Below are 21,851 nucleotides of genomic sequence, written 5' to 3' on the forward strand. Positions count from 1 at the left end.
AGCGAGAAACTTAACATCAGGATTGATGGTCACGAAGTCAATGAAGTTAAGGAATTCTGCTACCTAGGCAGTAAAATAACCAATAACGGACGGAGCAAGGAGGACATCAAAAGCAGACTCGCTATGGCAAAAAAGGCATTTCTGGCCAAGAGAAGTCTACTAATATCAAATACCGGCCTTAATTTGAGGAAGAAATTTCTGAGGATGTACGTCTGGAGTACAGCATTGTATGATAGTGAAACATGGACTGCGGGAAAACCGGAACAGAAGAGAATCGAAGCATTTGAGATGTGATGCTATAGACGAATGTTGAAAATTAGGTGGACTGATAAGGTAAGGAATGAGGAGATTCTACGCAGAATCGGAGAGGAAAGAAATATGTGGAAAACACTGATAAGGAGAAGGGACAGGATGATAGGACATCTGCTAAGACATGAGGGAATGACTTCCATGGTACTAGAGGGAGCTGTAGAGGGCAAAAACTGTAGAGGAAGACAGAGATTGGAATATGTCAAGCAAATAATTGAGGATGTAGGTTGCAAGTGCTACTCTGAGATGAAGAGGTTAGCACAGGAAAGGAATTCGTGGCGGGCCGCATCAAACCAGTCAGTAGACTGGAAAAAAAAAAAAAAAAAAAAAAAAAAAAAAAAAAAAAAAAAAAAAAAAAAAAAAAAAAAAAAAAAAAAAAAAAAAAAAGAGGAAAAAGAGAAGTGCCTAAACAAGTCTGTGTCTGCAATGTGAATGATGTCAGACATAGGAGATGTAAATTTTAAAAAAACTCGCATATTCTGCTTATTTTCACTCCATTATGGTATCATATTTTGGCGTAACTCCACAAACCGAGAAAAATTTTTAGATTAGAGAAGCATATAATAAGAGTAACGTGTAGTGTAAATCCAAGAACATCATGTTGAAACCTATTCAAAGAACTGGGCATACTAACCACAGCTATGAAGTTTGTTGCAAATAATACATCTCTTTTTCCAACTAACTGCTTAGTACACAGTATCAATACTAGAAATAAGAACAATATACACAAAGATTTAAAATCTCTTACTCTTGACCGAAAGGAGACCAGTATCCAGCAACACATATTTTTAGTAAGTTACCAGCAACCATTAAGAGTTTAGTTTCAGACAAGGCACAATTTAAAAATAATTTAAAAGAATTTTTGGTGGCCAACTCTTTCTATTCCATCCATGGACTTCTCAACAAGTGCAGTAGACCATTTTAATGAAAATTTATTATACTTTAATTTTTGACAATACTTGGTTGTAACAGCCAAGTAACTACCTACTGTGTGAATGATGGATGTATGGAAAGCAGATGTAAGTCTTAAGTCTGTAAATAGTGGAAGTTTAATTTTAAATATTGTACATAATTTGACTGTTCTTAACTGAGGATCACTGAAATCAATAATTTACTTTAATTTTTGACAATACTTGGTTGAGGGAGGCATCAAGGGATCACCAATTTAGTACTGGAGGGCAGCGTGGAGGGTAAAAATCGTAGAGGGAGACCAAGAGATGAATACATTAAGCAGATTCAGAAGGATGTAGGTTGCAGTAGGTACTGGGAGATGAAGAAGCTTGCACAGGATAGAGTAGCATGGAGAGCTGCATCAAACCAGTCTCAGGACTGAAGACCACAACAACAACAACAACAACAACTTGGTTGTAATAGCCAAGTAACTAGCTACTGTGTGAATGATGGATTTAATGAAAGCAGATGTAAGTATTAAACCTGTAAATATTAGAAGTTTAATTTTAATTCGTGTACATAATTTTACTGTTTATTGACTGAGGATCATTAAAATTAATGGAACTCAAGTTTTTCTAATTCCATTTTTGTAATGTGTTTATCTGACATGTTCCACACCTAGGAGGATCCCCTCTATTGTGGGTCTATGTAATGAATAATTAATCTAATTTAATCTAATCTAATACTGCATACCAGCCTGCCTTGACATCTTCAGCTTTGCCGCTGGCACTGGCCAGGGAAAACTTTTAAATATTCTCAGTTCTGCCCAGAATATTATTCTGTGGACAACAAAATATTTACAATATAAAAAACTCTAGTGGATATGATAAAATACCAGCATATTAAATTAAAGAGTGCTATTTTGAGTTGAGTAACATCTCAGTGTATATACGTAAACAATAATTTATCACTGGGAGATTTATGGAGTATCTGAAGATTACTGCAGTTAAGTCACTGTACAAGAAAAGGATAAAAATAGCTTCCTGGTAGAGAAAAGATGTTGAGTTACAGAAACGCACAACGAAAATACTGTCAGCAAGTAAGCTTTCAGCCAAAAAGGCTTTCTTTAGAATTATACAGCATACAGCATACAGCACACACACACACACACACACATACACATACACACACACACGACCACATTCCTTGGCTGCCAAGGCCAGACTCGGCAGCCAGACTATGGTCACGAGTTTTCTTTGCTGAAGAAGGCTTTAGCCAAAAGCTATTATGTGTAACAGTCTTTTCACTGTGCCTGTTTGCCTGTCTGCAACACAGTGGGTCATTTTTATGGAGAATAGCAATCTATCCTTCTCCTAATATTGTAGATAGTGAGTCAGGAACCAATCAGTGGCAATGTAATTAATGGTAATGAGCAACTGCAGCATCGCCCAATATGAAAGTCATCAAGAATTTGAAATCAAAAGAAGATGCATGACTTTTTTACTTATCAGTCTAAACAGGTCAACTAACTCTGGGCCTTGTCACTGGATCTCAGAAATTCTGAAAAGTGATTGAAGTCATACAAGAAGCATTCCCAGTCTTACAAAAAGAGTCACACATGGGAGTCTGCCAATTTACTTTCAGACAAGATACCAATAAATGCCAAAATAAGTCTTTAAAACTAAAAAAAGATTTGAATGTTACATAGCATTATATAAAGTGCAGGTAGTATTAAAAAGATTTGTTCAGAAGCAAGGCCAGGACTAGGATGAAACATACATACCAGTTATTAAATATAACTCACTAAGGCATTTCTTTACTATGGCTGCTAAACCTGGTCTTGCTATAAGGGTTTTCTTACAAGATGACTTACATGAAAAGATATATCTGAAAATTCCAAAAGTACATCCATTTACAAAGACAATAAAAGATACTGGTATTAAAAGACTAAAAAATAACAGTATATAGGTTGAAGCAAGACAGCTGCTAAGAAGGTTAAGATATTTTAATAGTTACCATCTGTGTGGACTACATGCTAATTTTCATTAATAATCCACAAGAAAAAAAGTCTTCAAAGGCAAACTACAAGACAAATTCGTGCTGAAAGATCTTGGTGAAGCTATTAACTGATTTGGCATCCTAATTGCTAGGAAACCATAATGAATGTCATGGATATACGAGACACACTATGTGGAAAAAATTCTCAACAGATTCAGCATGAAAAGTCTTTCATACTGAATCTGTTGAGAATTCAGTACTAACACCACTGAAAAATTGCCAAGTGCTCCCTAATGACATGAGTACAAAAACAGAACAAGTCCATGTAGCTATGAAGGATATACACACTTTACAAGATGAAAATAGTCAGCCTTAATGTACTGTGGAGCAAGTACATTCAAAATGAATTCTGGCAGATATGACCACAAAATCTCTAGAAAATTCTCGTCACCATCTGCTACTACAATATGTTGGACCAAATATGAAGTTTATTAGTTTTTGTTTTGTATTCTTTGCAGGCACGATTCTAGTGGAATTGTGAGAATTCAGAATCAATCTTTCGCACTGCTATAGTATAACTATGGACTTTTGGGTATTTTACTGCGTATAATATCTTGTATTAATTTTATCCTGTTAATGTGTGTGCAATTAATGAGTTTGTTCCAATCAGATAATGCCTCTAAATTACTCTGCTAATATGTTTCTACTGACTAGACCTTTACATGGATTGGTCCTTACACTGCATGGAACAAAAACGGATACTACAAATCCACATGAAAGTTGCAACTCATTACAAAAATGAAATATTAATTTACAAAATTACAAAAATTGAAGAAAATTTTCCTATATGTAAAGTATATATATATGACACTGAATGTATTGTTACAAGTTCTCTCTTACTAGTTGTGGGTAATCCCTTCATAATAAAGGCTTTTAAATTTAAGACACAAGTCACTGCAGGATGTCATCACTCAGTTCAGAACAGACGGATCTCTCAAACATGGAAAACTCATGCCTATGCCTGCTGATCTTCATTTCAGTCACTCACAACTGTTACTGCATGATGGAGAACTGATACAAAGAGGCCATTACATTTGAACATGGAAAATCTAAATGATGAGTTACGTCATCCATGTTTACCATTCCAGGGAAGCCACGCATGTTTTCCATACATACAACTGGTTTAGTATGTGAACAATTTGAGTGCAGAAGAGATGCCAAAATTAACTACATACTTACCCTACATTGGTAATGTGTCAGATGGCCCTAACAACTGCATAATATCCATTACAAAATGTGGTACCTCGTGATAGAAGTATGGTACGAGGGTAAGTCAATTATTAACTGCAACTTAAGTTATATTTTTGTTTATTTTGGTAGTACTGTCATTTTATGTTGATGACACATGCTTTGTTTATTTGTTATATCTTTGCAATTTTCAAGCTGCTAGGTTAGTTTCGTTATTGCTCCTGTGCTGTTAATCATGGCTGCTCCACTGTCTATTTGCACCAAAGAATTTCATCGAAGACATTTGGTACAGTACGGGAACAGTGTTTTGCCACAACAGAGTGTCTATGAATGGATTGAAAAATTCTGAAATGTTCGCACAAGTGTTACGCACAATGAAGGAGCTGGACAATCATTTACCACCACAAATGAAGAAACCATTGAGTGTTCACATGAAATGATTCTCTTAGACGATTAACTATTGATGAAGTGGCACATTGTCTGCAGATTAGTAATGGTTCTGCCTACGAAATCATCCACACAGACTTGGGTTTCATAAAGTTTGTGCAAGATGGGTCCCTAAACAACTCACTCAGCTGCATAAACAAATGTGCTTTGACATCTGCAAAAACATTTGGATCACTATTATAATGAAGGGGACAACTTCTTAGACAGACTCATTACTGGTGATGCAACACGGATCCGTCATTACGAGCCGGAGAGTGAACGACAGAGTATGGAATGGAAACATTCAAATTTGCCATGCAAGAAAAACTTCAAGACCCAAATGTCTGCAGGAAAACTGTTGTTTACGGTTTTTTGGGATGCACCAGGTCCAGTAATGGGACATTATGGGGAAAGGAGCACAACAATAAACTGTACATTACAGTGAGATGCTTATTGTTAGGCTAAAGCCTAACATTCGAAGCAAACGCCAGGATTGCTGTCAAAACACGTTGTATTGTCGCACGAAAATGCCCATCTGCATACTGCTGCCCACACTTCTGAAACACTCCAGAAACTCAAATTTGAAGTACTGGATCATCCTCCATATAGTCCTGTTCTTGCCCCTTCTGACTATCACTTGTTTGGTCCACTCAAACAGGCATTAGGGGGCCATCAATTTGCCTCAGACAAAGCAGTGAAAGAAGCGATGCATTCCTGGCTCACAGCTCAACTGAAAACCTTTTATGAGGGCATCAGGAAGCTATAACAACAATGGACCAAGTGCGCTGAAATGTAAGGAGATTATGTCAAAACTGGTGTTCTTGTAAGTTTCCTATTTGATTAAAATAAACTTTTATAACTACTTTGCGGATAATAATTAGCATACCCCCATACACTGGTAAAGTATTGGACAACTTCTATGACTTCATGTGGCTCGACAGCTGTGATCTACTCAGATAACCTGTAACTCTTCAACACTACTGAAATAAATAAAAATACTGATTACCTTTTGATTTGTGCCTTCACCTATTTTTTCTGGTGGCACATCAGGTGGCTTCTTATACATGGATTTAGGTGGTCGTGGTATCTTTGGTGCAGGTTTGAGTTTAATTTTTTCTTCCTCCTCTTCACCTTCTTCTTCGCCTTCTTCACCTTCTTCTCCTAGCTCTGCTTTAGGAACAATCTCCTCAGGTTTAGCCTCTTGTTCTGCCTCTGCCTCAGCTTCTTCCAGTGCTGCTCTTCGTTCTTCTTCCAGTCTCTCTTGTTCCTAAAAATTCAATAAGTATTTGTAATGGGCACAAATTAATCGTTGTTCTGTCTCATGATTAAGGACAGACCCATGGCACAGTTATGTCAGTACAAGAATTGAAGAAAAATATAATACTTCTTGATGAACAACAAGAATGAGAGAATAAACAAGAACTATGTTGATGCCAGGGAATGTAAAGTGAACCGTGGGTGGGGACTAAAGTACAGTACAAGAGTTGCAAGGAGTCTGTGGTTGTAGAACTTGAAAAAGGCAAAATTAAAAATTAATTACAGAATTTCTGTCCTAGAACTATGAGGATGGTTTGACAAATTTGGTAAAAAAGCGAGAAAAATATGTGTGTTTCATAAACTTACCTTACTTCTCGACGTAGTCTCCTTTGAGGGATTTGCACTTGGTCTAGTGATACTCCAGCTTTCCTCATCCCATCAGAAAAACAGGTTCCATTAAACCTTGTAAAATACTCATTGTCTGGAACTATCAATTCCTCATTTGATGGAAATTCCTTCCCAGCAATTAAAAGTTTCAAGTTAGGGAACAGGAAGAAGTAATTTGGGGCTAAATGGTGAACAGGGTGGATGAGAAACCAGTTCAAAACCCCATTCATGCACTTTCACCACTGTCATAGCTGATGTTTGGGATGGTGCATAATCCTGACGAAAATTCCTTCCCAGCAACCCAACATGGTGCATTATCCTGATGAAAGAGTACTTTTTTGCATGCCAACATTGGTCTTTTTTCAGACAATGCAAGTTTCAAACTATCCAAAAATGAAGCATAATAGGATCCAATTCTGGGTCTGCATATTTCAATTAATTTATGAGGATTATTCTTTGCAAATCACAAAAGATAGTGGCCATTGCCTTATCAGCTGACAATATGGTCTTTGCCTTCTTAGGTGCACTTTTACCAGCCTTTGCCCACTGTTTTGGCTGCAATTATGACTCTTGGTTGTAATGGTGGATCAAGCTTTCATCAACATTGGTGCAAAAAGTCTTGTAGATTCCAACTAAACACAGCCAAACACTATACTGAAATGTTGTATTGGTCAACTGTGAGCAATCGGGCCATTCCACTTACACACTGCTTCTTCCTAGGCAATTCTCCATGCAGGATTTATGCACTCATTCAGTTGAGATGCCTACATTCTCAGTAATCTCAAAAATTTTTATTTGGTGGTCTTGCATTACCATCTCATGGATTCTGCCAATGGTTTCCTTTGTGGTCACCTGAATTGGACAGCAACAGTGAGCTTCATCTTCACCACTTGCGTGACCATGTTTAAACCCATTAATCCAAAAGTAAATTGTATTCAGTGATAGTGCAGAGTCTGTGTGAGGTATAGGCAGATATACTCTGTCTCCAAGAGCCATATACAGGCTGGTCCATTGATCGTGACCAGGCCAAATGTCTCACAAAATAAGCATCAAACGAAAAAACTACAAAAAACGAAACTCACCTAGCTTGAAGGGGGAAACACGATGGCAGTATGGTTGGCCTGCTAGATGGTGCTGCCATAGGTCAAACGGATATCAACTGCATTTTTTAAAAATAGGAACCCCCATTTTTTATTACATAATTGTGTACTACATACTGAAATATGAATGTTTTAGTTGGACCACTTTCTTTGCTTTGTGATAGATGGCGCTGTAATAATCACAAACATATGGCTCACAATTTTAGATGAACACAGTTGGTAACAGATATGTTTTTTTAATTAAAATACAGAACATAGTTATGTTTGAACATTTTATTTCGGTTGTTCCAATGTGATACATGTACCTTTGTGAACTTATCATTTCTGAGAACGTATGCTGTTACAGCATGATTACCTGTAAATACCACATTAATGCAATAAATGCTCAAAATGATGTCCATCAACCTCAATGCATTTGGCATTACGTGTAACGACATTCCTCTCAACAGCGAGTAGTTCGCCTTCCGTAATGTTCGCACATGCAATGACAATGCACTGACGCATGATGTCAGGCATTGTCGGTGGATCACGATAGCAAATATCCTTCAACTTTCCCCACAGAAAGAAATACGGGGACATCAGATCCAGTGAATGTGCAGGCCATGGTATGGTGCTTCAACGACCAATCCAACTGTCATGAAATATGCTATTATTCAATACCGCTTCAACCACACACGAGCTTTGTGCCAGACATCCATCATGTTGGAAGTACATCGCCATTCTGCCATGCAGTGAAACATCTTGTAGTAACATCGGTAGAACATTACGTAGGAAATCAGCATACATTGCACCATTTAGATTGCCATCGATAAAATGGGGGCCAATTATCCTTCCTCCCATAATGCCGCACCACACATTAACCTGCCAAGGTCACTGATGTTCCACATGTCGCAGCCATTGTGGATTTTCCGTAGCCCAATAGTGCATATTACGCCAGTTTATGTTACTGCTGTTGGTGAATGACACTTTGTCGCTAAATAGAAGGCATGCAAAAAATCTGTCATCGTCCCATAATTTCTCTTGTGCCCAGTGGCAGAGCTGTACACGGTATTCAAAGTCATCGCCATGCAATTCCTGGTGCATAGAAATATGGTACGGGTGGAATCGATGTAGCATTCTTAACCCCGACGTTTTTCAGATTCCCGATTCTCGCGCAATTTGTCTGCTACTGATGTGCAGATTAGCCGCAACAGCAGCTGAAACACCTAGTTGGACATCATCTTTTGTTGCAGGTCGTGGTTGACATTTCACATGTGGCTGAACACTTCCTGTTTCCTTAAATAACGTAACTATCCAGTGAACGGTTCGGACACTTGGATGATGTCGTCCAGGATACTGAGCAGCAAACATAGCACATGCCCAATGGGCATTTTGATCACAATAGCCATACATCAACACGATATCGACCCTCTCCGCAATTTGTAAACAGTCCATTTTAACACGGGTAATGTATCACGAAGCAAATACCATCTGCACTGGCAGAATGTTATGTGACACCACGTACTTATACGTTTGTGACTATTACAGTGCCATCTATCACAAAGCGAAACAAGTGGTCCAACTAAAACATTCATATTTCTTTACGTACCACATGAATATGTAATAAAAAATGGGGGTTCCTATTAAAAAAAAAAAAAAAAAAAAAACAGTTGCTATCCATGTGACCTACGGCAGTGCCATCTAGCGGGGCAACCATAGCGCCATCTTGTTTCTCCCTTCAACCTAGACGAGTTTCGTTGTTTGTAGTTTTTTCGTTTGATGCTTATTTTGTGAGATATTTGGCCTGGTCACTATCAATGGACCACCCTGTATGCATGGCGGGAGACTTCCAGGCCTTCCCAAACATTTTGTAACAATTACCAGGACCCAAAATGCCAAGGCTGCAATTGTAATAGTGAACATAAATTACACAGTCACAAAAATCACAAAACTTTGTTCTGAACATGTAACCACAGCTGAAATTACACATGGAGAAGAATTTTGGATTATCACGTACATGTAACACACTATTCATATGACATAAAGCCTTGTACTGACCAAATAAGAGATACAGCATGATTTTCTAAGGACAAAAGATTACTCACTCTTAGTGACATCAATGCTCGTTCGTCTATATGGTATGCAGACAGAACAAACAATAGGGGACAAATTGTAGTTGACACAATACATGTATGCAGCCTCTTTGTTCTAAACAAAGCAGGATAAGCACCTACATACTCAACAATGCAGGAGGATCCAGCAATATCGACATCTAACTAGCAAATGCGAAGTCCGTAACATACGTCTGCAAATGGGAAGTACTAGAAAATGCCACACACAGTGGCCACAAGGTCATACTCATCCACACAAACACATACACAAACATGAGCACACAAACTTAACACCAGCAAAATGATGACCTCTTCTAAACAAGGCTGACACGCAAAAATTAAGGAACATGGTTGAAGAACTTCCCTTTCATACAGTCAATGGAAGCATAGACCATAAAGCTCACATTCTGAAGGACCTGCTTCAAAAAGCACAACAATTAGCTATCCCAAAGACTGATCATGCACCAAAATAGAAACTCTCCTGGTCCACTGGGTTAACAAAACGAAGGGAAGCCACTAGACAAGGAAACATTACCAACCAGCAAAAACTGCAAAAGACAGGGAGGTAAGATTGGAACTATAGTGAGATGCAAAACAAATATATAAAAACAAGTAATACAAGACCTGTTCCTTAATTTCACAATGATTGCTTGTCCTTAATACTAATGGCACTGTAGATGTAAAGTAGGATTACCCATATACCTCTGCAATCTGAAAAGTACGATAGGCAATTAATCGCTACTATTAAATGTCTAAAGTCCTGGAACTGTTTTAAATTTTTTGCCATTATACTGTACTACTGCAATAGTTAACCAACCATTACCACACAGTGCAGAGTCAACTTTGGTAAAGGTGAAATTACTGGAACAACTCTGCCAAAATTCAGCCACAAAACAATACATGCAGGGAAACATTTAAACTTCTAACAGATAAGGTAAAGATGCCTACTGTACTGTCAACTCTTAGTTGCACAGATAGCACTACTACAAAGGGCTCAAGATGTTCAGCAGAGTGCCTGCTGAATAAGTTTCTCCATGATGACAAAAAGGCAAATGACCAGCAACATCACACAGACTTAATGAAGATAAATGGATGACACCTACATAAATGGCTCCATTAATGACCCATTGCCCAACAAAGAGAAGTATTAGCAATAAAACAATTAAAGAATCATGGTGCAGATTCTATACACCCAAAAACACTAAAAATTATTGTTGCACAGGTCACCCCCTTTCTAACAGAGTTACTGAATGACGCACTGCTGCAAGGCAGGGTTCCTACCATGAGGAAAACAGCAAACATAGTAATCGTCAAAAAAAACACAGACTCTGGACCCAACAGACCCAAAGACTAAGAGACTTGTTTGCCTGTTGAACACGGTGGCTAAGGTGCACGAGAGGCTCCTGTGTAATTGACTATAGTTACACACAATGCTCTTCGGCGTTAGTTCATGTCAGTATGGCTTTAGACTAAAAAGCTCAATAGACAATGCACTTAATCATGTACTGGAAACAACACAGCATATACAAGAAAAATATGCAGTAGCACTTGCAATAGAAATAGCAGGCACCTTCAATAATCTCTGGTGGCCTGTCTTGTTCACAAAGCTACGAGAGATGCAGACATAAACAGTCTTATAGAATACTTACTCAGCTAATGCAAAGATAGGGTGGTGCAATCACATGCAGGAACACAAAAGGTTATCAAGAAAATAACAAAAGGATGCCCACAAGGCTCAATCTTTTGGCCAATTTTCTGGGATATTGCCATATAACTGCTCCTAAACAATCTGGTCGAAGATGACAAGGTGAAGGGTATAGTAGTAAGAAGTGAGGGAAGAAGGAATGAAGTTAAAGATATTATTAAAAAAATGAAAGGAACTAGAAAAGGAAAGGAATGGTGAGAAGACGGATGAAAAGTACTAACTCATGGCGCAAAGTCCGCCCCAATAGCTGAGTGGTCAGCATGACAAATTGCCATCCTACGGGCCCGGGTTCCATTCAAGGCTGGGTTGGATATTTTCTCCACTCAGGGTCAGGGCGTTGTGTTGTCTTCGTCATCATTTCATCCCCATATGGCGTGCAGGTTGCCCAATGTGGCGTCAAATGTAATAAGACCTGCACCAAAGCGGACGGACATGCCCCACAAGGGGCCTCCCGGCCAATGACGCCAAACGCTCATGTCATTTCCATGGCGCAAAAAGAAAAAAATCTGAAAATTTTGCAAATGAATGGATTTATTTGATTGTAAAATAGCAACTGGCAATCCACATAATTTTTCAAATTCAATGTAAGGTGCAGCAATTATAATCACAGGAAGAACTTTCAGTCATACCCTGCATTGTACTGGGTGATCAAAAAGTCAGTATAAATTTGAAAACTTAATAAACCACGGAGTAATGTAGATAGTGAGGTAAAAATTGACGCACATGCTTGGAATGACATGGGGTTTTATTAGAACACACCCACCCACCAACCCACACACACACACACACACACACACACACACACACACATACACACACACAAAAAGAGAGAGTTCACAAAATGTCCTACAGATGGCGCTGGACAGCAAAACGCCAGTGACTGTGCATGACAACCGTGTATAAAAGGAGCTGTAATGAGATAGAGAATCACATGCGCCAGCAGTCGCAGCATGTTGACGTTACCTGAAAAGGCGCTTTTAGTGAAGCTGTATTATCACAAAGGGGAATGTGCTGGTTCAGCGTTACGATCCTATCGCCATAGGAAGGGGATTCGAATGGGTAAAGGTCCGTTGACAAATGCAGCTGTGGCGAGAATGATTTTGAAGTTCGAAGCCACGGTTTGTTTACACAATAGACCCTGTAGTGGCCAACCGAGCACAAGGCGTAATGCTGCTGAGACAGTTCAGGAAGAAATGGAAACTGTAGTAGGTTCGTCTATGCACAGGGAAGTCAGCACTCGTGCAGTCACACGTCGCACCGGCATTCCATACACTACCGTTTGGTTGGCACTTATGCGTACCCTTCGATGCTATCCGAACAAAATCCATCAGCATCAGGAACTGTTACCTGGTGATTTAGTGAAGCGGAGGGCATTTGCAGTGTGGGCATTTCAAAAGATGGCGGAAGATGATGATTGGTTGAGTAATGTGTTGTGGACCGACGGAGCTCATTTCACGCTCTGAGGGTCTGTCAATGCCCACAACTGCAGAATTTGGGCTACCGAAAATCCTAGAACTATCATGGAAACTCCATTGCACGACAAGAAAGTCAAGGTATGGGTTGGATTTACCACATCTACCGTTATTGGGCCTATTTTCTTCGAGGAAATGCGTGATTCTGGTTTTGTAACTGCTACCGTGATGGGTGAGAGGTATACCGATATGTTACAGAATCACATCATCCCCACCCTGGCTGATAAACACCTGCTGGCAAGTACAATGTTTATGCAGGATGGCACTCCATCCCATATTGCTAGACGCGTGAAAGATCTCTTGCGCGCGTTGTTTGGTGATGATCGTGTGCTCAGCCGCCACTTGACCTCTCAGCTCCCCAGACCTCAGTCTGTGCGATTATTGGCCTTGGGGTTACCTGTAGTCACAAGTGTATCATGATTGACTGACATCTCTAGGGATGCTGAAAGACAACATCTGACGCCAATGCCTCACCAAAACTATGGACATGCTTTACAGTGCTGTTCACAACATTATTCCTTGACTACAGCTATTGTTGAGGAATGATGGTGGACATATTGAGCATTTCCTGTAAAGAACATCATCTTTGCTTTGTCTTACATTGTTATGCAAATTATTGCTATTCTGATCAGATGAAGCGCCATCTGTCAGACATTTTTTGAACTTTTGTATTTTTTTGGTTCCAATAAAACCCCATGTCATTCCAAGCATGTGTGTCAATTTGTACCTCTCTATCTACATTATTCCGTGATTTATTCAGTTTTCAAGTTTATACTGACTTTTTGATCACCCAGTAGTTATTTTCTGTCAACCACAGATTTCAAATGACAGTATTTCTTTGCGTATCTTGATCAGTTGTATTAACATGTGCATATCCTTATATTTTCATGCCTATAGTGTTTCAAACATGCAAAATTTCATAAAAGAAAGAACTTCCAAAGAGTATGAGAATTGATCCATATTAAAATGAAACAGTTGCTACTGAAACATAAATATTTCATGTTAAAAGTCCCTTTGGATTTGCTGTCAGATCCCAAAATCAACATGAGTCAATATTTCAATGATCCAACTGTCTGCTACCTTCAGGAAAATGCTGCTTCTACTGAGTCCCACTGAAAACAGATACCAAGCTGCAAATGTCATCCTGTACAGGCCACTGAACCATACATGGCACATGCACAGCCCACCACAGTTGCTGCTCTCCGAGGCGGGACTGGTGGCACCATCCAGAACACCGGCAATAATGATATATCACACTCAAAGACTATAGTCAAACACTCAGTCTGGCCCCACCAAAGAACATGCTGTTTTGATGTTGGTCAGTACAGGCTTCCATGTCCTGCTAAGAGGAAAACCAGAGTTTCTATTAATCAAAATGTCTGCCAATCTAATTTCAATTGTCTCTTGTAAATGTTATTCCAAAAACCAGAAGTGTTACCAACTATCATAATTTTGCCAAATTTCATCCTGTTTACTTGTTTCAGCAATGTTCGTCTACCATCAGTTTTTCTGACCATTGTAGCCTCACATGGCAGTAATGTTTCATGCACCTGTCCTAAAGCATGCAGATCAAATGGCCAATGTAAGCTTTCCCACATTGACATGGAATTTTATATATGCTAGGATTTCTACACCCCACATCATCTTTCAAGCAACTGAGCAGTGCTCCAATCTTGGAAGTTGGATGAAATGCCCTCATAATGTTAAAGCTCCTTAAAATTCTTCCAATGATATGTCCCCAGCATAAGGAATAAAAGCCACAGATCTATGCTCCACTTCATGCACTTCCAGGGATGGTACAGATTCCATAGCCTAACAAATCTGCTTCTCAGAGTTCGATTTTTCTTTTTTTTAAAAAAAAAAAAAAAAAAAAAAAAAGAGGGGGGGGGGGGGGACCAGCACAGAACTAATGTGCAAGTTCTTGGGTTGAATTATCCATGTCAGATATGGTGTATGCTCTGTGTACCAGAGTCCTAGGGACGCCACTGCATTGGTATGGTGGATGGCAATACTTAGCCTGGAGGTACTGATTGGTGAGTGGCTTTCAGTGAATACTGTGTCCCAGAGTGGCATCTCGGTTCTCAGTTTTTGTAAACCATGACATCCATAAATGGACACCTTGCATCACATTCAACCTTCATGGTAAATTTAAAGCTGGAATGAAGACAGCTGAAGTGGTCCAAAAATCAGTTAAGGGTATCATGTCCACAAGGCCAAAAAGGAGCACATTTCCAGAAGCACATTGGTTGTAAAGCTGAAGTCCTCAGTGTCATAATCTCAAAGCACTTCATAAATAAAAAGATGACTGCGAGCTTTAAAGGACTACCTATAGCCACTTTGACATTCTGTTCAAAAAAATTGCCAATAAATGAAAAATATATGTATGTCAGCATGCCATGACAAAGCTTCACCAATGTTTATCCTTACTAATCAAACTCAGAGATTCTTCCATAGTAACTTATGTAAATATGGATAGCACATTAAAACTCACTAGTAAATCCGAAGAACTCAGCCTCAAAGATTTCAACCATAGGATAAAACCCACCGAATTGTAGATAAGGTGTTCATACTTGCCAACATATAGGCTGAGAACACATGTTAAGAACTTCACTGAGTTATAAGTGAGTGTAGCCAAATTACTAAAAATAGGACATTGAGTCCTTATGTAACTTTGGCAGGCCATACAACCTAGGTGCAATGGTAGCACCAGAATGAGGAGCAACAAGCTCTTTTTCAAAAGTGAAAGCGCCTTTTACTTAAACCTTTCTGTGGGGTCACTAAATAGTCTTCTGCAATCTGGATCGTTGAGCAGTAAATCCCTTTTAAGATGTAATCATCCTGTGACAATGCAACCTTGGCATTCCCCTTGTCAGGTGGTAAAACTACTACTTCATCATCATTCCTAAGGGAACGAGTAGCTGCTCTCTCTGCAGAAGAGATGTTGGTCCACATATCATTTAAGACTGAAGAAACTTTAAGGGGTTTTAACATTAAGAGTGTCTTCCATTCCCCTTCCAAGATTAGGGCATTACTCAGCTCTGTGAAAGATGATTTGGGGCTTAGGAAGCTTGACATATGTAAAATTCTGTGTCAATGTGGGAACGCTTATACCAACTGTTTGATTCACACAGTTCAGGACAGGTGCATCAAACATTGCCGACATACGAGGTTACAAGAGCCGAAAAAATCAGCGGTACCAGAACATAGGTTAAATGAGAGACACAGGATGAAATCTGCCAAAACTGTGATAGTTACCACATTTCCAGTTTTTGAAACAGTGTTTATAAGAGGTAACTGAAATTAGGTTGGCTGACAATCTTGATTAATAGAGACAATGGTTTTCCCCTTAGCTGGATGTGGAACCTTGTACTATCCCACATGAAAACACAACATTCTTCAATGTGGCTAGCCAAATTATTTGAAAGTTGTCTTCAAGTCTGATATATTGCTGTACTGGTATTCTGTTAAAGGAAGCATCACCAGCCTAGGTTTGGAGGGCAGCAACTGTGATGGGTAGTGCATGCACCGTGTATGGTGCAGAGGCCTATATAGGATGATGTTTGCAGCTTGGCACCAGTTTTCAGTGAAACTCAGTAGCAGCAGCATTCTCCTCAAGACAGTAGACAGATGGATCACTGAAGTACTAAATAATGCTGATTTTAGAATCCAGTAGCAAACACGAAGTGATTTTCAAGACTTATTACACTGGGAAGCCTAAAAAGTAACATACATATTTAGTGTTTGGACAATGGTACAGGTGGTTTTCAATTTCTACTTGCAATTACTTCACTTTCATGTCACCAAGTAAATACTACAAAAATTTCCAGATTTTTGTATGCAACAAGTAATTAAAACTAATATCAATGTACAGGTCATACCATCCAAAAATAATCAATAAAACTGAAAATAACAATGTTAGTACACAATATGTGTAAGAATATAGGTCATCAGTCATCAAATACAATATGCACTAAGTAACAGAAGGCACAGTGTGTGTGTGTGTGTGTGTGTGTGGTGCGAGGGGGGGGGGGGGGGGGGGGGGGGGCTAGTATTCAGAATGGAACCTTCTGAACTTATGTACTGCCATTACTGCCCAGCTACTCTGTCGTAGTAATTTTCATTTTGATATGTATAAAATAATGGATAATTTGTGAGTTTCAAACAAAATTAGAGAATGCAGAATAAATAGGAAAACTATTGACTCAGTCTCGACTAATTGTAACCAATAGCCTATGAGAAACAAGACATCAATCGAAACTGTGATATACTAAAACAATATGCGATTGCTACAGATTTCATGGGACATCATCAGGATAGTGAGTGTGCAGCCTAGCAAAATGACTTAGGTGCTCTTTGGCATCTGAAGAGATTCCTCAGAATGCAGCTTCCAATGGGTCTGAAACACGAAGTTTACAATCAGCGTTTATTGACAGAGTTATGAAAATGAGAAATGGAAGTCCAGTGTCATGCTCATAAAAAAACTGAGGGTTGCACAGAAAAATTCAGTGATGTATACTGGCAAGTAGAAGCAGAAATAAGAAAACAAGCCACCGAGTCAACGAAAAGACTTGCATGGAAGGCATAATTATGGCAATATTTGAAATGAAGACAATGTAGTCTGGACTTGTAGCCAGGCAAATAGATGGCAGATGCATGAAAACAGTTTTTTCCTGGATTCCAAAAAGAAGGAAAAACTGAGAAAGTGACCTAAAGGTAAGGAGACAGATGGCACTACAAAATGTAAAGGAACAATGTGCAAGTCTATAAATGAAGAACGTAATGCATAACGATGAACAAAGGAGGCTTTTGTCCCACAATGGATGTTGGTTGACAGTGAAGAATTTGTAAGTGTTTGGAACTAATTGTTCCTTTCTTGGAGAGGAGAGAGTAATCACTTGTGGGAGAATAAAAAGGAAGGGCTAAAGGATGAGAGGCACCCACCTACAGTGAACACGAAGGAAGATAAAGACTTCTGCCTGTCCTCGTCCTCACTACGAGTCTTCTCGTACTAGGGTCTGAGTCACCTGCCCTTCCATTTTAGTCCTTAATCATCTATTCCTTTTCCCTTCCTGAGGCAAAAACTTAAGGTTTTAAAAGATAGGGTAGTGTTAACATTTTGATTTTTATATGTGTTTATCAACAGGACCAAATATTTCACCTCCTAAAGATAAGAACTGGCTCACAATTCTGTCTTGTCATTTATTAGTTTATCCATGCACCCACATTAAGCATATGCCAGAACCTAAGCAGCCGAGTAATACTTATAGTATGTAACATACTTTCTGTATAAGGTGCAAGACAGATCCACACACTCACATAAATGTTCTAGTAGGTAAACAGCAGGTTGCCACAGTTGTAGTCTTCAGTCCAAAAAAACAGTCTCGTGCTCTCTGTCTTGTGCAAGTCTCTTCATCTTTGCACAACTACCTCAACCTTCAACCAGCTGAACCTGGCTATTGTAGTAAAGCATCTGTTACTTCTACAACTTTGCTTCTACCATTTTGCAATAGATGGGAATAGTAGCAAGTGGCAGTGCAGGGGTTAGGTCATAAGTGTCATATAATAAGCTTAGGCATTTGGAACATAATGCCATCAAAATATTAGTTGATTTGTTACTGCATCCTAAAGTTATTATTGATCGAATAAGTCAAATTACGAACCCAGTTCTATCATTTGTGGGAAATTTTAAATTTTCTGCTTTAATGTGAATAAACCTGTAGCTGAGACTCCTATAATGCTGGGTAAGACCTACAGTGAAGTAAGTATTAGTGAAAGAACGTGCAGAGAATGGTTTCAGTGCTTCAAGAATGGCGATTTTGACGTCAAAGACCAACAAGATGGTGAAAGTGAGATTTTCAAAGCTACTGAGACCAATGGAAACTATCACTGGATATCATTATCAAAATCAATTGATGTGTTTGAGCCAAGCACTGAATGACAAATGGCCACAATACAGTGACAGATATGAAAAGGTGACTTTGGAGCATGTCAAAGCTGGACCCCATATCGCAAAACCCATCAAAACATACTTGAAAAGATTGAAGTGGGATGTCCTAACCCACTCAGTATATTCTCCAGACTTTGATCCCACTGATTACTGCTTTTTTCAATCAATGGCACACACAGCATGGCTGACCAACACTTCCGGTCATATGAACAAGTGGAAAATTGGAATGATTCGTGGATCTACTCAAACAATGTCCAGTTCTTCTGTCACAGGATTAGTATGCTGCCCAAAAGATGGGAGAAAATAGTGGCCAGCAATTACCAGCACTTTGAATCACAGGGATTTTGTAAGTTTTTCACAATAAAGCTTCAAACTTTGAGAAAAAATGGCGTTAGCAAAGTTGGAGACTTATATAATGGCAAGACAGAGATTTAGGAATCAGGTTTTAAATTGTAAGACATTTCCAGGGGCAGATGTGGACTCTGACCACAATCTACTGGTTATGAACTGTAGATTAAAACTGAATAAACTGCAAAAAGGTGGGAATTTAAGGAGATGGGACCTGGATAAACTGACTAAGCCAGAGGTTGTACTGAGTTTCAGGGAGAGCATAGGGGAACAATTGACAAGAATGGGGGAAAGAAAGACAGTAGAAGAAGACTGGGTAGCTTTGAGGGATGAAGTAGTGAAGGCAGCAGAGGATCAAGCAGGTAAAAAGACGAGGGCTAGTAGAAATCCTTGGGTGACAGAAGAAATATTGAATTTAATTGATGAAAGAAGAAAATATAAAAATGCAGTAAATAAAGCAGGCAAAAAAGGAATACAAACCTCTCAAAAATGAGATCGACAGGAAGTGCAAAATGGCTAAGCAGGGATGGCTAGAGGACAAATGTAAGGATGTAGAGGCTTAACTCACTAGGGGTAAAATAGATACTGCCTATAGGAAAATTAAAGAGACCTTTGGAGAAAAGAGAACCACTTGTATGAATATCAAGGGCTCAGATGGAAACCCAGTTCTAAGCAAAGAAGGGAAAGCAGAAAGGTGGAAGGAGTAAATAGAAGGTCAATACAGGGGCGATTTACTTGAGGACAATGTTATAGAAATGGAAGAGGACGTAGATGAAGATGAAATGGGAGATATGATACTGCATGAAGAGTTTGATAGAGCACTGAAAGACCTAAGTCGAAACAAGGCCCCGGGAGTAGACAACATTCCATTAGAACTACTGACAGCCTTGGGAGAGCCAGTTCTGACAAAACTCTACCATCTGGTGAGCAAGATGCATGAGACAGGCGAAATACCCTCAGACTTCAAGAAGAATTTAATAATTCCAATCCCAAAGAAAGCAGGCGTTGACAGATGTGGAAATTACCGAACTATCAGTTTAATAAGTCACAGCTGCAAAATACTAATGTGAATTCTTTACAGACGAATGGAAAAACTGGTAGAAGCTGACCTCACGGGAGATCAGTTTGGATTCCGTAGAAATATGGGAACACGTGAGGCAATACTGACTCTACGACTTATTTTAGAAGCTAGATTAAGAAAAGGCAAACCTACATTTCTAGCATTGGTAGACTTAGAGAAAGCTTTTGACAATGTTGACTGGAATACTCTCTTTCAAATTCTGAAGGTGGCAGGGATAAAATACAGAGAGCGAAAGGCTATTTACAATTTGTACAGAAAGAAGATGGCAGTTATAAGGGGCTAGGAACATGAAAGAGAAGCAGTGGTTGGGAAGGGAGTGAGACAGGGTTGTAGCCTCTCCAGGATGTTGTTCAATCTGTATATTGAGCAAGCAGTAAGGAAAAACAGAAAAATTTGGAGTAGGTATTAAAATCCATGGAGAAAAAATAAAAACTTTAAGGTTCGCTGATGACATTGTAATTCTGTCGGAGACAGCAAAGGACTTGGAAGAGCAGTTGAACGGAATGGACAGGGTCTTGAAAGGAGGATATAAGATGAACATCAACAAAAGCAAAACGAGGATAATGGAATGTAGTCAAATTAAATCAGGTGATGCTGAGGGAATTAGATTAGGAAATGAGACACTTAAAGTAGTAAAGGAGTTTTGCTATTTGGGGAGCAAAATAACTGATGATGGTCGAAGTAGAGAGGATATAAAATGTAGACTGGCAATGGCAAGGAAAGCGTTTCTGAAGAAGAGAAATTTGTTAACATCGAGCATAGATTTAAGTGTCAGGAAGTCGTTTCTGAAAGTTTTTGTATGGAGTGTGGCCTTGTATGGAAGTGAATCATGGACGATAAATAGTTTGGACAAGAAGAGAAGAGAAACTTTCGAAATGTAGTGCTACAGAAGAATGCTGAAGATTAGATGGGTAGAACACATAACTAATGAGGAGGTACTGAATAGGATTGGGGAGAAGAGGAGTTTGTGGCACAACTTGACTAGAAGAAGGGATCGGTTGGCAGGACATGTTCTGAGGCACCAAGGGATCACCAATTTAGTATTGGAGGGCAGTGTGGAGGGTAAAAGTCGTAAAGGGAGACCAAGAGATGAATACACTAAACAGATTCAGAAGGACGTAGGCTGCAGTAGGTACTGGGAAATGAAGAAACTTGCACAGGATAGAGTAGGATGGAGAGCTGCTTCAAACCAGTCTCAGGACTGAAGACCACAACAACAACAACAATATTTTTTGACCATGATTTATTAAACTGATGGTCTAATAATGCACATGCCTGTCAGCACTTTCTAGTTTTGGAGTATTTTGTGTATGTTGTAACCAAGGATACTAGGTGGAATAGTTTTGTTACAGTTGGTGTTCCCAAAGAACTCAATACTCATTAAAATTAAGCAAAGCACCAGGTCCTAATAGTCTTCCTATTAGATTATATATTGAATGTTTGGCTGAGTTAGTCCCCCTATTAACCATAATAATTTGAAAAAGAAGAAAAAGAAAAAAAATTAATACAATGTCCAGTGGTTAGAAGAGAGCCCAGATCATACTCATTTACAAGAAGGGATCCACAAGACTACAACCAATATTCTTGACACC

The 21,851-nt window shown here is 39.1% G+C and overlaps 1 protein-coding gene across 1 annotated transcript in view; it reads right to left on the reverse strand.

The window, feature by feature from the left end:
* LOC124612557 (radial spoke head protein 4 homolog A) overlaps positions 1 to 21,851 on the reverse strand; it is a 497,314-nt gene that overhangs the window by 211,091 nt on the left and 264,372 nt on the right. Inside the window, exons 5-6 of the mRNA XM_047140832.1 lie at positions 9,477 to 9,496; positions 5,879 to 6,003 (exon numbers count right to left, since the gene is read on the reverse strand). Of these exons, the coding sequence (XP_046996788.1) occupies positions 5,879 to 6,003; positions 9,477 to 9,496 (145 nt within the window). The remainder of the gene's footprint in view (positions 1 to 5,878; positions 6,004 to 9,476; positions 9,497 to 21,851) is intronic.

This window comes from Schistocerca americana, chromosome 4 (genome assembly GCF_021461395.2).
Source record: "Schistocerca americana isolate TAMUIC-IGC-003095 chromosome 4, iqSchAmer2.1, whole genome shotgun sequence".
In the NCBI taxonomy this organism is placed as follows: domain Eukaryota; kingdom Metazoa; phylum Arthropoda; class Insecta; order Orthoptera; family Acrididae; genus Schistocerca; species Schistocerca americana.